This window comes from Hippopotamus amphibius, chromosome 11, assembly GCF_030028045.1.
Source record: "Hippopotamus amphibius kiboko isolate mHipAmp2 chromosome 11, mHipAmp2.hap2, whole genome shotgun sequence".
NCBI classification, from domain to species: domain Eukaryota; kingdom Metazoa; phylum Chordata; class Mammalia; order Artiodactyla; family Hippopotamidae; genus Hippopotamus; species Hippopotamus amphibius.
This window is the reverse complement of record NC_080196.1, coordinates 15,995,432-16,011,114: the sequence shown is the minus strand read 5'-3', so window position 1 is coordinate 16,011,114 and position 15,683 is coordinate 15,995,432. Positions and strand designations below refer to the sequence as shown.

Below are 15,683 nucleotides of genomic sequence, written 5' to 3'. Positions count from 1 at the left end.
CCAATACAATTTGCCAGGAACCCTCACCATAAGTGTATTAAAGCATCAGAGTAGTTATTCAAGAGTGGCTTCCTTTTATCCAGACAGTTAAAAAAAAAAATCATCACCTGTCATTTACTGGTGTTTTCAGCTTTTCTCCTGTCCCCACCCCCACCCCCCATTGAAGAATTCTCTTCAGCACTTAGGTAAGTCAAGTAATTTCTTCAGAGCAGTTGATGCTTAGTGAGAGGAAAATGGGGACACACAACGCGGTGTGGGTGCGGGGCTGCGGCTCCCCAGGGTTGGCTTCCTTCCCTGATGTCCTTTTTCACACTTGGAAGCCAATGATGCCTGTGGAGCTCAGATTCCTTTCCTGTTACAGAAGGATGGGTTTGTGGGACACTGTGAGCTTGAAGCTCTGCCACTCAGAGGAGGATGAGACCCGCCACCAAGGTGTGCAGGTCTTGTCAAAGCGACAAAGGAAGACTTGAAAGGCTCTTGCTTCCGGATGCTTGGGTCTTTCATTCTTGCACACCTTTGCTTATCTGTTTCCTTTGGTTCTGTTTCCTTTGGACTGCTTTCTCCTTTGGTGTGGTACCACAGGACAAAATTACTCCCTGCTTATCAAGCGCAGGGGAATGGGTGGCTTTCTTTGGGACAAACTCTCACCCTTGAAACTCATTTACTCGTCATCTTGTGCTGTCTCTTCTGGCCAGAATGTTAAGACCTCAAAGCTCACGACAATAGTGTGGGCTCTACAATTTATTTTATGAAGAAGGCTCTTCCTTTATTCATCTTTCATTCACTCATTTATTGAGCCACTACTGGGTGGGATAGATCGAGAGAGAGATACGACAAGGTCCTCGCCTCATGAAGATGAGAATGTAGGTGGGAAGGCCAACATTACAGATATCTTATAGATCTCTTTAAAGAATTTTTAAAAGGTAATTTTATGACATTTGTAACTTATCCCTCTAACTACAATCTATGAACTAAACAGCTGGTGTTTCTCCAGGTAAAGTGTAAAGCTAAGGTTAGCCTCTTCTGTTGATTTTTAGCCCTCTTCTGAATCATCTATCTGGAGGTCAACAACTCCAGCACCACCTTAGCTACTAAGCATGAGGGTTTGTTATAAATGCGACATTAGCTTCTGCAATCTTGCAATTAGTTCAAGGGCTGAATTTATTCCAAGAGATATTAGGTTACTCATCTCAGAGCCAAGACATGGTTTTTTCCCCTTGGGTTTCCTCCCCACCTGAACATCTCTGACTGTAGCTACTAATGTTCCCTTGGTCTTTGATGAGATTTTTTTAATCCAAAGAAACTGGGGTGTTATCAGCTGTATGCTGGCTGGACTTACTTCTCTTCCTACAAACCATACCTCCGTCTCCTGATCTTCGTGATGGATGCCTCACATTTACTGCAAACATAGCAAGACTGCCTCAGCTCTTAGCAGATTTGATTTTCACAGAGAATCACTTGCTTTTTCAAGTGCCAAGTCAAAGGGTTAAGTAAAAACTGACATGCCTGTGGCTTATTTTTAAATAGCAAATCATAACTGTCACACACGGTCCGAAGTACCGAAGTTAACCTATAAATCATACACCTTTACTAAAAAGATCAGGTTGGGGAAATGTGAATAACAAACTTGAAGTCGCTAAATTTCTTCTTTAGATATATATATAATTAACGATCAGAATTTCTAAAACAGGTTGTTGATAGTAGGGTGGCTTTCCAGCAACAACCTCAACAAGCACAGGCCTCAAATCAGATCAGCAGAAATAATCTTTGAATATTCATCTGCATTCATGCACTAAATTTCAGCCACTATACTTGCTTTTAGAATTCTTCAATGTCATTTTTCTGCACAAACTAACTGCAGAGAGCACAACTGATTAAAAATATAAGGGAGTTATTTCTATACTTTGCATGTGACTTTCCAACAGCACTTCCTAGATTTCTTATCCTTAACTGTGGGCCTAATAGCATAATCGTATTTCTCAAATAATAATCGTGGACCCTAGCATGGACTTTTTCATTTAAACGGTTGCTCCCCTATCCCTATTCTTTGCTCATATTTATTGCATCGTTTGTCATCAAGCATCACAGTTACCTGTGCACACGTCCGTTTTCCTAGTTTAATAGTAAGCTACTTGAGGATAGGCAACCTGATCATTCGTGGAAGGTATAAAAATAAAACCAGAGACCCTGCATTATCCTAACTCCTTTTTTCATGGTGATCACAAGAGAATCTTCGCAGAAGACTACAAAGCTCTGTGTCTCTGATTTCATTTTACCCCTAACTATCTGCCAGACAAAGGGATGAAATTTAAAACATCCTTAACCTCCACAGCACAGTATTCTTACTGGTAGGGCTAAGAGTAGTTCAGATAATGCCATGTGCACAGCTGGTTGCAAAATCAATGCAACATATTACCAGTTCTGAAACAGACAAGGGTTATAAATGGGGGGATTGAGGCAAATTTACACACTGGAAAACTGAACGGCTGTAAGGAAGAAACAAAGACCTGGGACAAGATGGCAAATACTGGAAAATCTAGGCAACACTAATGAATGGTGAGGAAGCAGAAACAAGATGTGCAGGCTGACAAAGAAGGCGACTTGAAATTCCCCATTCATTCTTGATAATGGGGGACCACAAAAAAAAAAAAATGTGAAAAGTGGTTTTAAACATAACTCATGTGATGGTGCTGAGGCTGCCATGTTGTCTGGATTAGTTTGTGTCTGTGTCAGCATGGAAATGGGGTGCTTTTCCTTACCTCCAGATGCTCTAAAATATAGGGCGGATTTGTCATGCCAAGCCTCAGCATTGCTCCCTCAGGAATCACTTCAACCAGTTTCCACAGTAGCGCGGGGAGACTGGTGCCAATATCTCTGCCATAAGCCCCGGTGTCTTCACTGGTCAACCATATCTCACAAACACCCTCTGTGAATCAAAGGAGATAATTAACAAATCTGTTGCAGAGCCATTTCCTTCATCATACAGCTGCTCACTCTTTTTAATGCAGTATTTCTCAACACTATTATGCAGGCAGCCTGGGTATTGAACTGCAGAGAAAAAGCAGCTTATCCCATGGTGGCAGTGAGTTATTAAGTTCATTTTATGAACACCAGAGAGTTACAACAATGCTGTAAATTATCAGTGCGTCCTATGGAGTGATTAACATTCACAGCCAATCAGTTCCTCCAAAGCACTTTGATCAAGACTAAAGCTTTAGTCCCATCACAGAGAATACGTGGTTTATTGAATAGCAAAAGGCCCGGAACTGAAACAGTCACTCCACAGAATAGGTACTATCAGCAGTTAACTCACTAATCAGTCTGTCACCGACCCAAGGAAAAATGTCAAGTGCAGTTAAGGTTTGACTCACAAATTATTAATTATGAGGTACCCACTTCTCCTGCTGTAACTATGCTAATTTGTTTTCTTAATTCAATTAAAAACAGAGTACATTGTACTGCTGCATTCAAAGAAGTTGGTTGCTGTATAAACTAAGCATCTGTGTTGGAAAACCTGTTTACTAAAAATAGGACAGGTTGCATCCTATTTTCCATCAATTAGACTTCAGGAAAATGTATCTATGTTTCCTTGTTGTTGTTATAAAGAATCTTGACTTCAAATATTACCGCCTGTAATAACATTCTTCCAAAAATTGAAAGGAAATACTTCTGGATCACCTAGTATTATTTAAAATAAGTAAAGCAGAGTTAGCAAGAGCTACCCAAGTTTTCAGGGCACACAGAATCTTTCTGAAAGCATATTCAATTAAAGGATTAGCCTGTTTTAAAAGGCCAAATGATTCACAAAGCTAAAACAAACAGTGAAATGGGCCTGTGAAATTTGTTCATGCTAACGTGATTTGTTGCTTCTCAAAGAACCTGGACACACACACAAGGCACACAAACAAAGACAGCAGCCTGAACCAAAAGTAGAAGTTTCTAGGAAGAGTCTTAAATTAAAATTTTAAATTGTCTTTAGTTGACAGAACAAAATAATTTCAAAAATACATTTGACTATTTTGAGCTAAGAGAGACAACAAATAAAACACACAGCTTCTACGTGAATGTGACTTAAAACTTACAGAATAAAGAAGCAAAAAGGAAAGACCTTCACTCTCTTTAACATGCTGCACAGAGGTGGAAAAATACATTGACATGTGAAGTTAAGATCTCCTATCATTAATCCTTCCTTTAGAAGAAGAGATATATTTGCTTTATCAACAAACTAGCCAACCTCCATAAAAACACGTTCTCTTTTCCCCACTTGACTATCTTTCTGAGACAAGCACATCCTCACCCACACCCAGACAACATGGAAAATACAAGGATAGGAATAAAATTAGTTTCCCAAGATTAAAAAACAGGAGACATCAAAAAAATTAAATAAATAAACAGCTCCATTTTAAAAGTTAGAGATGCTTTCAGTATTTGAAAATCAGTTATGAATACATGGGTTTTCTGAATTTAAATATATAGTTTCAGAAATTACTAAACCTTTGTTTACTTTTAATCATTTAACAAAAAGTTTTATCCTCAAAGTAAATACTCTGGCATGTCCACAGGATATCTTTGTACCTCTAGTTTAATAAATATCCTCTGTACATGGAGTAGATATTTTTCAGTAGAAAAAAATTGGTTGCCATTAGTGGTATCATCTGTATTTTACTATTACATATGCTATCAGACGCTAGACTCATACAACCTTTTAAAAAAAAAAAATCTTATCACAAAGTCCACTCCAGGAAAAGAGATGGCTAAGTAACAACATAAACGGACTTTAAAACACTCTGAAAGAGGTTATAAAAACAGAACATTATCCACAATTTTCCAGTTACTGGCATTTGAGCAACACAATATGAATATTTTAAAATGAACAGAATAATTTTAATTTATAATTTTTCCATCCAAATGGTTCCATGTTACGCCTTATGTAGAGAGAGCGTGTTCCTGGCACAGTGCCTTGCTGTTGCTAGATGAATACAGAAGGGGAAAAATCACTATGAATAGGAATGGAAATAACAGCCACACCGAACACAGCAGCCAGCTCTTCAGGCTGCATAGGTGGGGACCAATAGCCCCCTGGTGGGCTGAAACTTCAAATTAAATCACATAAAGAGGAAGCAGCTGTAACACTAAATCAGCAACAACAGGAATAATGGTCTTGATGTCTCCAAGATCAAGGCTGCTAAAATGCTCTCTAGAATAGCAACCTGGTTTACAACACAATGAAATGAGAAAACATATGCAAAATGTGAAATCCTTGGACTTGAGGAGACCTGTGCCTTGCCAATTCAATCCAAAAATGTGTCAAAGATGACTTTGCTCTTCACTTGAGAAAGTTCAGGTTTTGTAAGGTGGTATTTCAAGCATTCATTCTAATGAGAGCTGACCCCTCCCACAGTTAGAACACAGAAAGCCGTTTCATAGTAAAATCGAAGCTCAGTGTGGAATCCCCATGCCTGACATCCCTTCCGCTGGGAAGTCTTGTGATTATTCATAGTGCAAGCGGTTCCTGTCAGGTCAGCGTGCATACGAATTCACTAGGGAAACCTAAGGCTGCAGTATGTAATCACTAATGGATATTGGGACACATGCATGCTTGGAGCTGCACACTTAATTGGCTAAACTTATGGACAGAAGTGCTTGCCTAAACAGCTCCATTCCTCACGGATTTCAGTTATGGGCTATATTCCTTTGCACGTTCATTTCTTCATTCGTCCATCACACATGTACTAGGCCCTCCCCTTCCCTATCATGTGCCCTGCAGCTTTTCCAGCTCATGACAGATATGGATTCACCATTAAACTCCCGTGATCTCAGACAGGCTATTATTCAGGCGCTGGTGAGGGGACACTGACAGACATCCTGGGAACTTCACATACATCCCTATCAGTGGTGATGTGTACGGGGGTGGGTACTGGAGAACAGAGCCTTAGAAACCAAAGTCATGGGCAAACTGAGCTGGCTTGAAGTGGATATGATGTCAGCCCCAATGAGATAGACCCAGTCTACACTGTAACATGGATTTTGACTAATACGTGTCAGAAAAACAAACACATGAAAATGAAAAGGAGAAGCAGGCAGGAAGAACTGAGATAAGAGAAGTGAATGCCCAGTAAAAACTCCCATGCCTGTAATAATAAATACATGCAAAAGAAAAAAAAAAAAGAAAGCAGTGGGTAGAAACTTGGGAGAATGAGGAATGAACAGGAATGAGCTTTTTTCAAGCATCCAAGGAGAAATCTTATTTTCCTAAAACTGTTCATCTACCTGACTTTTGTTCATGTTCCTTAAATTATTCAGTTTATCTGACTTTTCTAATGAACATTAGGTTCATAAGATCATCTACCATCCTTTTGTTGTGTTAATTTTGGCTTAAAAAAAAGAGCAAATACTAGGAAGAAATGAAATACATTTTACAAAGGAAAACTCTTCAAAAAGTTATTGGAATCCAGTATCATTTTACCCAAGTAATTACAGATCAGCCTATAGTTCTAACACTATTTTTCCCTGAATAGAGAGCAACTTCAACAGCTGGATTCTGATCTCTGCTTCATAGTAATATGCGATAACAGAGGATGGAAAAAGTAGAAAGACATAAAAGGTTAATAATAAAAGAAAGAGAATATTCTCAGTAAAATAGTCTCACAACAAAGAAAATTCCTTTTGAAAAACCAAACTTTTCCGAAACTCAATTTCAAAAGATTATGACTCATTATAACTTTTCCTGTGTATGAATTTCACTGTAATAAATTAAAATATGGGTTAAGATTGATTTCATCTGGTCAGAGAAGTGAAGTTTCTCTGGTAGCTTTTGCTTTATCACTCGGGAAAATTTCCACCATAATAAATTGTTTTAATTATTCCATATAAGTAGCCTCTAAAAATATGGATTATAAAAAACATAAAAACAGTAAACAATGATTAATTGGATCAATGGTTAAAAAACACTAGATGGTAAGAAAATCTATATCAACTAAATATAATTAAAAAAAAAAATCACCTCAGGTGGAGAAAACAGAATCCTATACTGTTGGTGGGAATGTAAATTGGTATAGCCACTATGGAAAGCAGTATGGAGGTTTCTCAAAAAACTAAAAAGAGTTGCCATATGACCCAGCAATCCCACTCCTGGGTATATATTCAGAGAAAACTATAATTCGAAGATACATGCACCCCTATGTTCACAGCAGCACTATTTACAGTAGCCAAGACATGGAAGAAATCTAAATGTTTGTCGACAGATGAATGGGTAAAGAAGATGTGGACATATACACAATGGAATGTTGCTCAGCCATGAAAAAGAACAAAATAACGCCATTTGCAGCAGCATGGACGGACCCAGAGATTATCACACTAAGTGAAGTCAGACAGAGAAAGACAAATACCATATGATATTGCTTATATGTGAAATACATATAAAATATGACACCAATGAATTTATTTATCAAACAGGAAACAGACTCACAAACATAGAAAACAAGCTTATGGTTACCAAAGGGGAAAGGTAGTGGGGAGGAATAAAGTAGGAGTATGGGATTAGCAGATACAAACTACTATATATAAAATAAACAAATAGCAAGGTCTTACCATATAGCACAGGGAACTATATTCAATATTCAATACAGCAATAAACCATAATGGAAAAGGATATGGAAAAGAATACACACACATACACACTCACACATATATATGTATAACTGAATCACTTTGCTATATACCAGAAAGTATTAGGATTGCCATATATACATTACTAATAAGCAAAAAAATACCAAACTGTACACTCTAAATATATGCAGTTTATTGTATGTGAACTGTATCTCAATAAAAGTTCGTAAAAGAAAGTAACACAACATCGTAAATCAACTATACTTCAATGAAAACCAAAAAAATCACCTCCAACGTGCAACTTTCTTCCTCAGAAGATGTGTTCTCTCTCCTCCTTGATCTTGTACTCTCCACTACTAGCCTTGCTTTCCCTTCTTCCTACAATTCCATCCCCTAGTCTTTCTCCACCATCCATCCCAGCCTTCATTATCCATTTTCTTCTATGGCCAATAAGGAATATGAATTAAACATACATTATTTGTTATGTTTGTTTAATACGCATTGCATTCTTTGCTCTTAATTCCCCATTCTCTGTTTTGAGGGTTACAGTGTATACTAACTAGATTCTTATGGGATCTTTCTTCTTAAAAAATAATCTTAGACAATTCAGAAATGAATATTGCTCTCTGTTTAAACATTTGAAAGGTCATGGAAATTTCTTCAATGGCAATGTTTCCAAGCAATAATATACACGGGCAGCCTTCTAGCCATCTAGCTTATTCATTTAATAGTGAATTAGACAATATAACTCCTTTGGTCCCTTCTAATCCTATTATTAGACACTCAATGGTCTTAAGCTTCCCATTTAGATAAAAAAGAACTTAATTTTATTAAAGATAGCATCACAGCAGATCCAATCAAGGCTGTCTTTTATAGAATAATGATCTATCACTGATAAATACCCAATTAATAGGCCACCATAGAAGACAGTTATTAATTAGCTAATTCTTCAATTATAACATGTTTATACTACTTTTATAAACTTAAAAAAAAAGTTTATTAGTGACCTGGAGGTTTTCTCCCTCTTTTTATTTTGAACAGTGTTAAATTTCAAGAAAACTTTTAAGAGTAATACAATGAATCCCTATACCTCTTTCACCCAGACTCAGGAATAATGTATCACGTTTGTGAGCACTCTCTCCACATCCACAAATAAAAGTTTTTTGATTTTTTTTTTTTCCCTGAGCCATCTGAGAATTAGTTGCAGACAGCAGCACACTTTAGCTCTAAATATGTCAGCATATAGCTTCTAACATCAAGAACATTCTCCCTCACATTCTCACAACACAACCACTACTCCAGGCAAACCTAACGCTGGACAATATTGTAGTCAGAACTCCATGCTCTGGCATTTGCTGTTCCCTCTGTCTAAAATGCCTTCCACTCTTCTTGCACAATGAGTACCTCTTCCAGGAAACTTTTCTGACCAACCAGACTAATTCAGATGCTCTCCTGTGCTTCCAAGCATCTTGTACAAAACTCTGAATCACAATGCATTATAATTATTGGTTTAACTGTTTGTCTCCCCGATAGGATGCAAGCATCCTTTGGGTAGAGATGCAAAAATCTTACTAATACACGTATGTCTAGGACCTATTATGGTGCTTAGTACATAGGAAGAACTCAATAAACTTTGGTTCCATCAATCAATTTAATAAGATGTCTTCAATTAAAAATGACTAAAGTTTAATTCACCTAATGTTTGACAAGTACCTCTTCCCTGTCCCTACACAGGCATATATAAACATATATGTGTGCGCGCACACACACACACACACACACATACACACACACACAGAGCAGTGTACTAGGTTCTGCATTAGGCAATAAGGAAATATCAAAATGAATTTTCTTTGGACAATATGAAAATGCAGCTTGAATGTTTGTTGCACAGTCTCTTAACGTCTAAGAAATCTCACTTAAAAGTTCCTTATTACCCTATAGTGATCGCAGGATAGCACGGCAAGTGAAGACAAAGCATCTTTTTACTTAAGAGGTAAGACTTTCCATGTACACGTAAGTTCAGATGGATCAATTACCCATGAATCAATTAAACTTTAAAATGATCTTTTTTGTGCTTTAACAATAAGAGTTAACAGACCGTATTTCCAGAGCACCCTGACATCTGTGGATTACAGTCACACACAGAAAAAAAGGTGTTGGCATAAATTGATAATGCTGCTGCTAAATAAAAACAAACTGTTTACTTTTTTTTTGAAAGGTCATAATCAGAAAAAAATTATTTATTTCCATACTTCCATAAGAATTTGGAAATAATGGAAAGCTAAAATCAAACTAAACACCACAAAAGGATGACACGCTCTCTGAAAGAAAGGCATTTGACTCCCCAGTCTCCAAAATCTGCAATAAGCCTCAGTGAGGCAGATTAAGTTTATCCTCTTAATGCCAGTGTGTTCTGTTCCATATACAGGCTTTTTAAATACTCCTAGAGAGAACACAGACAGCCGTGTCTATGAAAGGACTCCCTGGTGTTTCAATAGGATATGGAGAGAGATGTTATTTTGTCTTTAAAAAAAATAAAATCACACCAGTCTCAACTCCCAGCAGTCCAAATAGTACAGATATAAACAGAAGTAGGGAGAGGAGAGAATAGGCAGATATCTGTAATGCAGTACCTGTTCTCAGAAAAGATTAATACGAGCTGATCATGGTGATGGACAGAAATTTATCTAGATTCCAAAGCAAACTTAAAGAACTACAGAATAGTTTAGAGGGTAAAGGAAACCAAAAAAGCAAAAAGATTTTGTGTTACTTTGGCCACTGAACTCAATTACAGAATAAAGAACAGATAAAACTTAAAGTTTTACATGAAAAGAATATTTTTATGACTCACATTTTCTGATCCTAAAGGTCTATGTCAAAATTGAACTCCACCAAATCTACAGTCAAATTGGACCCAGAGTTCTATAGTTATAATTAGGGGATTTTGACTTTGAATTAAAACTTATAAATTAACACTTCAAATATTTAAAGAGCAAATAGAGTTTTCTATTTTCTACTACATTCTTATGTTCCGTTTGGAGGTGCACTGAGTAAGTGTCCTAATACAGACATAACATCATTCATTCATTCACTCACTCACTCACTTTCTCTTGCTCCTCCTTCTTCCAGCAAGTATTTGTTGAGTCCTATTATGTGCCAGACACTGTTCCAGATCTTGAGAAAAGTCCTCTGCCCTCATGAAGTATATTCAAGTGAGAGACAATAAACTGAGAGATAAAGAATATATTGTCAAGTAAAAGTAGGTGCTGATAACATGTCTGAAAGCAGGATAAAAGGAATGAGTGATAAAGTGGTTGGGAGAGGACATGGCTATTGTCAACAGGGAACAACAGTTGCCGACAACTCAGGATGACACAAAACCTGAATGAACCAAGCAGTAAGCCACGCAGACCAGCGACCTGAAGGACGAACACTTGCAACAGAGGCCCCACGAGTGCAAAGGTGCAGCAGGAGCATATTTATAGCTCCCAAGGGACCACAAAGCCGTCAGTGTGGTTGGCGCAAAGCGGGTGATGCTTGGTGAAAAAGAATTGTAAAATGGGAGCCACTGGTGACAGTAGCTGTTGCAAGAGGCTCAAGCTCAAAGGACAGAGCTAAGAGAGCAAGAATTACATGTCAATAACCTATTAACTATTGTATACAATGAATATGCAAGATGCATAGTATAACTGCTAGTTACAATTCTCGATAACTCCATGTTTTAAGATACTTTCAAGCTTATGCTCATGAATATTCAAAGCAGTTTCAGAATTCTCAAATCACTAGATTTGGTATATGAGAAGGGACAGGAAAAGAAATAACAGAAAATGCCACTGTCCAGTCTTTCTTTAAAAAAAAAGTTGCTTTCTTTCACTGTTTTCTGGAGAAAGGAATTTATAATTGACCAAAATGCACGAAACAAGACATATATTTAAGAAGAAACAAGTAAAATGGCACCCAAGACCAGTAACACGTTTATGCCTTCCAGTTGGGAGCACGTAGAGGGAAAGGACATGGTGTCATTCTTTTACCTCTTCTCTTTCTTCTGACTCCTTCCCACCCCACAGAGCCTAAGTATTACTACTTGGCCTCTGCCCATCACTTAGCATCATTTAGGCTGACATCCAACAAACCAATATTTGCCACAAACTCAGAGAGTCTTCAAAAACGTTGAACCACTACAACAACGTCAGAAAGAAGGACAAATAAGAATAAGTAAAATAGAATCCTCTTATGAGGCAGGAAAAGGAAAGGAAAAATAGGCTTGTCCTCAAGAATCTACTACCCACATACCAAGTAACTATTATGATAAATAGAATAATTCAGATCAGTTTTACTCTTTGTAACTATAATTGGCAACTGACCAAAAAGTAGGCTAGTTAAAATATTCTGGGAAGTATAACTTGTGCCCTTTCCAGGTATAATGTCACAGGGATCAGAAGATATTTATGCTTTCTGGTGAGTAAAAAGTAAAAAGGGGGGAAAGAGGTGAGTGTCGTTCCTATACAATGAAAGGGTACAGTACAATTTTAGGACAAAAACATATTTAAAAGTTTTATGGAGAAGTTGGTGGTTGTGCCTTGAGAAGAAGATGAATCAGAATAGGAAGGTCTGATACACACCCCAGATATTAATGATTTAACAGTCAACTGCCTCTTCAATTTAAAATTTCTAAGAACAAAGCACTATAAACATTTGCATGTGGAATTAATAAAAGGTGATTTTAATATATATTACAATAGAATAACATATATACCAAAACCTAGCTCTATAACCTGACCAAGCTATGCTAATCAACTTATATTCACTAGCATGTCTGTTTCTGTACAGGAACGTATAATATACAGTATGAATTGTGCACTCTGGCCGTATTCATGGCAACATATAGTTTTAATTAAAAAGTAATATTGTGAGGGCTTCCATTTCTACACATGGAAGATTAATTGCTGCAAGAATTGCCTTAATGCTATCAATGACTAGAAAATTTGACGAAATATGTAAAACAACAATCATCATACAAGGACTAACAGGCAGGGCAGGACTATGGTTTTTGAGAGAAGAAAATGAGTTGAATCCTATGACTGCCCATCTTACTGCCTGGAGGCATCGTCTAGGCCACAGCACAAAGAAGGGGAACCAAATAGAGCCTGATGATCTTGCCAAGCTGCAGAGGTAGAAACTGGAGTTCAGAAAGCTACCTGTACGGGGTTAAATATTACCAACGAGAGATATGCACAGAGACAGAGCTCCAGAGATCAGCAGAGGGCTCTGTTTGCTTCCCCTTCTCTGTGCTGTGGCCTAGAAAATGCCTCCAGGCATTAAGATGGGCAATCATAGGATTCAACTCATTTTCTTCTCTCAAAAACCCATAGTCCTGCACTGCCTGTTTTCCTACCTTAGTGGTAGAGAAAAATCTGTGTTAAACTAAAAGCTGCTCTGGATCTATACTAACAGGTCTTAAAAAGAAAGTCTCAATAACTAACTAACTAAATAAATAAATAAATAAATGTAATTTCAAATAATTTAACTCTAAAACAGAACAAAGCCCAAAACACTATAAAAGAACAACAAAATCAAAAATGAAATTCAAAATGCTTGGCATCCAAACAAAAATTACCAGGCATGCAGAAAACAAAGAAAATAATGACTATGGTTATGATGAGGAGAAAAACCAATCAAATGAAACAGAGTTACAAATGAGAGAGATGATAAAATTAGCAGACAAGGACATTAAAACAGCTACCGTAAATGTGGTTCACATGTTCAAAAAATATGAAAACGAGAAAATAAATAGAAAATTTTATAAAAAGACCGTACCAGAACTTCTAGAGATGAAGCTGAAGACCTAGCAACAGAAACTACCCAGAATGAAGCAAAGAGGCAGAGAACACTGAAGATGAGCGTGAACTGGACAATACCAAGCCAAACAACAAATGCAGATAATTAGAGTCCCTAAAATAGCAGTTGAATTTTTTTTCCAAATTTGATGACAACTATATATAAAGTAAAAATTTAAGAAACTCGGATTAAAGATGGCGGCGACGTAGAGAGACGTGGAGTGCATCCCTCCCCACAGATGCATTGGGAATGCACGGAAGGACGCAGTAATTCTCACAGAGAACCAGCTGAACACCAGCAGACGGCCTCGGACACCGGATGGGACTGCGGGGAGCCCGACATAACCGGTAGGGAGGCATCTACGAGGGCTCAAAGAGGGTGAAGCGGCGGAGCTGTGGCAGACGGGAGGGAGTGAGAAACATTCGGAGGGTCCGCAGCGCAGCTCAGCGTTCCCGGACCAAGACATCGATCCGCGGCTGAACGGAGGGTCCAGGAGCGGGAGTGTGGGAGCAGGAGAGCTGGTTCAGTGTGGGAAACATTGTTGCCGGTAGGGTGACGGACCGAGAGGACAGGAGGGAGGAGGCCCGCGGAGAGGAGTGCCCGTTCCTGAGAGCTGCCCGGCCATGATGGCGGCTGGAGGCTGCAGGCTCACTGGCGGCTGGGAGGAGCCACACGCATAGCCTCTCCCTCTCTTTCGGCGCCTCTGCCAACAGGCAGTGGAGAGACGCCCTGCGGGCCACCTAAGGCGCTCAGGGATAACAAGTACCCTCAGGCACTCGGGTGGGGCTAGATTAAAACCCCTTGCAATGCCAGCAGCAGGGAGGCTGCCGAGAGAAAAAAAAAAAAGAAAAGAAAAGAAAAAAACCCCCCAGAGAGGCCCAACTCTAGGACTTTCTGTTTATGCCTGAGCCACCGGCGCCCTCTGCAACAGGCACCTCCAAGCCTGACTGAGACATCAGTGCGCCACTGCTCACTCCCTCCCAGGAGAAGGAGCCACTACTGTACCCTCTCCCTCCCCACACACCGAGGCTTACAGACGAACAATAAAGGAACCTCTGCTGGTCACAGAATAACGCAAAAAAACCCAAGGACAAGCAACCCCAAAAGTGTGGACAACCATGAGGAAACAAAGAAACACCATGCAGGCAAAGGAGCAGGAAAAAAACCCACAAGACCAAATAAATGAGGAGGAAATAGGAAAAATGCCTGAAAAGGAATTTAGAGTAATGATAGTAAAAATGATACAAAATCTCGATAACAAAATAGAGAAAGTACAAGAAACAGTTCATAAGAACTCAGAAAAACAAACAGCAATGGATAACAAAATAACTGAAATTAAAAATACTCTAGATGCTATAACCAGCAGAATGACTGAGGCAGAAGAACGAATAAGTGAGTTGGAAGATAGAATGGGGGAAATAACTGCCACAGAGCAGGAAAAAGAAAAAATAATAAAAAGATTAGAAGACAGTCTCAGAGACCTCACCGATAACATTAAGCGTACCAACATTCGAATTATAGGCATCCCAGAAGAAGAAGAAAACAAGAAAGGGTCTGAGAAAATATTTGAAGAGGTTCTAGTGGAAAACTTCCCCAACATGGGAAAGGAAATAATTCACCAAGTCCAAGAAGCACAGAGAGTCCCATACAGAATAAACCCAAGAAGAAATACACCGAGACACATATTAATCAAACTAACGACAACTAAACACAAAGAAAAAATATTAAAAGCAGCAAGAGAAAAGCAACAAACAACATATAAGGGAAAACCCATCAGGATAACAGCTGACCTTTCCACAGAAACTCTGCAGGCCAGAAGGGAATGGCAGGATATCCTGAATGTCCTGAAGGAGAGAAACCTACAGCCAAGAATACTCTACCCAGCAAGAATCTCATTCAGATTTGAGGGAGAAATCAAAAGCTTTCCAGACAAGCAAAAGTTAAGAGAATTCAGCACCACCAAACCAGCCTTACAACAAGTGCTAAAGGAACTTCTCTAAGTAGGAAACACAAGAAAAGGAAAACACCTACAAATACAAACTCAAAACAATTAAGAAAATGGTAATTGGAACACACATGTCAATAATCACCTTAAATGTAAATGGATTAAATGCTCCAACCAAAAGACACAGACTGGCTGAATGGATACAAAAACAAGACCCTTCTATATGCTGCCTACAAGAAACCCACTTCAGACCAAGGGACACATATAGACTGAAAGTAAAGGGATGGAA

General features: G+C 38.5%; 1 protein-coding gene across 14 annotated transcripts in view; it reads right to left on the bottom strand.

Annotated features, from left to right (window-relative positions):
• CDKAL1 (CDK5 regulatory subunit associated protein 1 like 1) overlaps positions 1 to 15,683 on the bottom strand; it is a 623,539-nt gene that overhangs the window by 244,431 nt on the left and 363,425 nt on the right. For all 14 annotated transcript variants that reach the window (XM_057700490.1, XM_057700500.1, XM_057700489.1 and 11 more), the window contains one exon: positions 2,760 to 2,926. In XM_057700490.1, the coding sequence (XP_057556473.1) occupies positions 2,760 to 2,926 (167 nt within the window). The remainder of the gene's footprint in view (positions 1 to 2,759; positions 2,927 to 15,683) is intronic.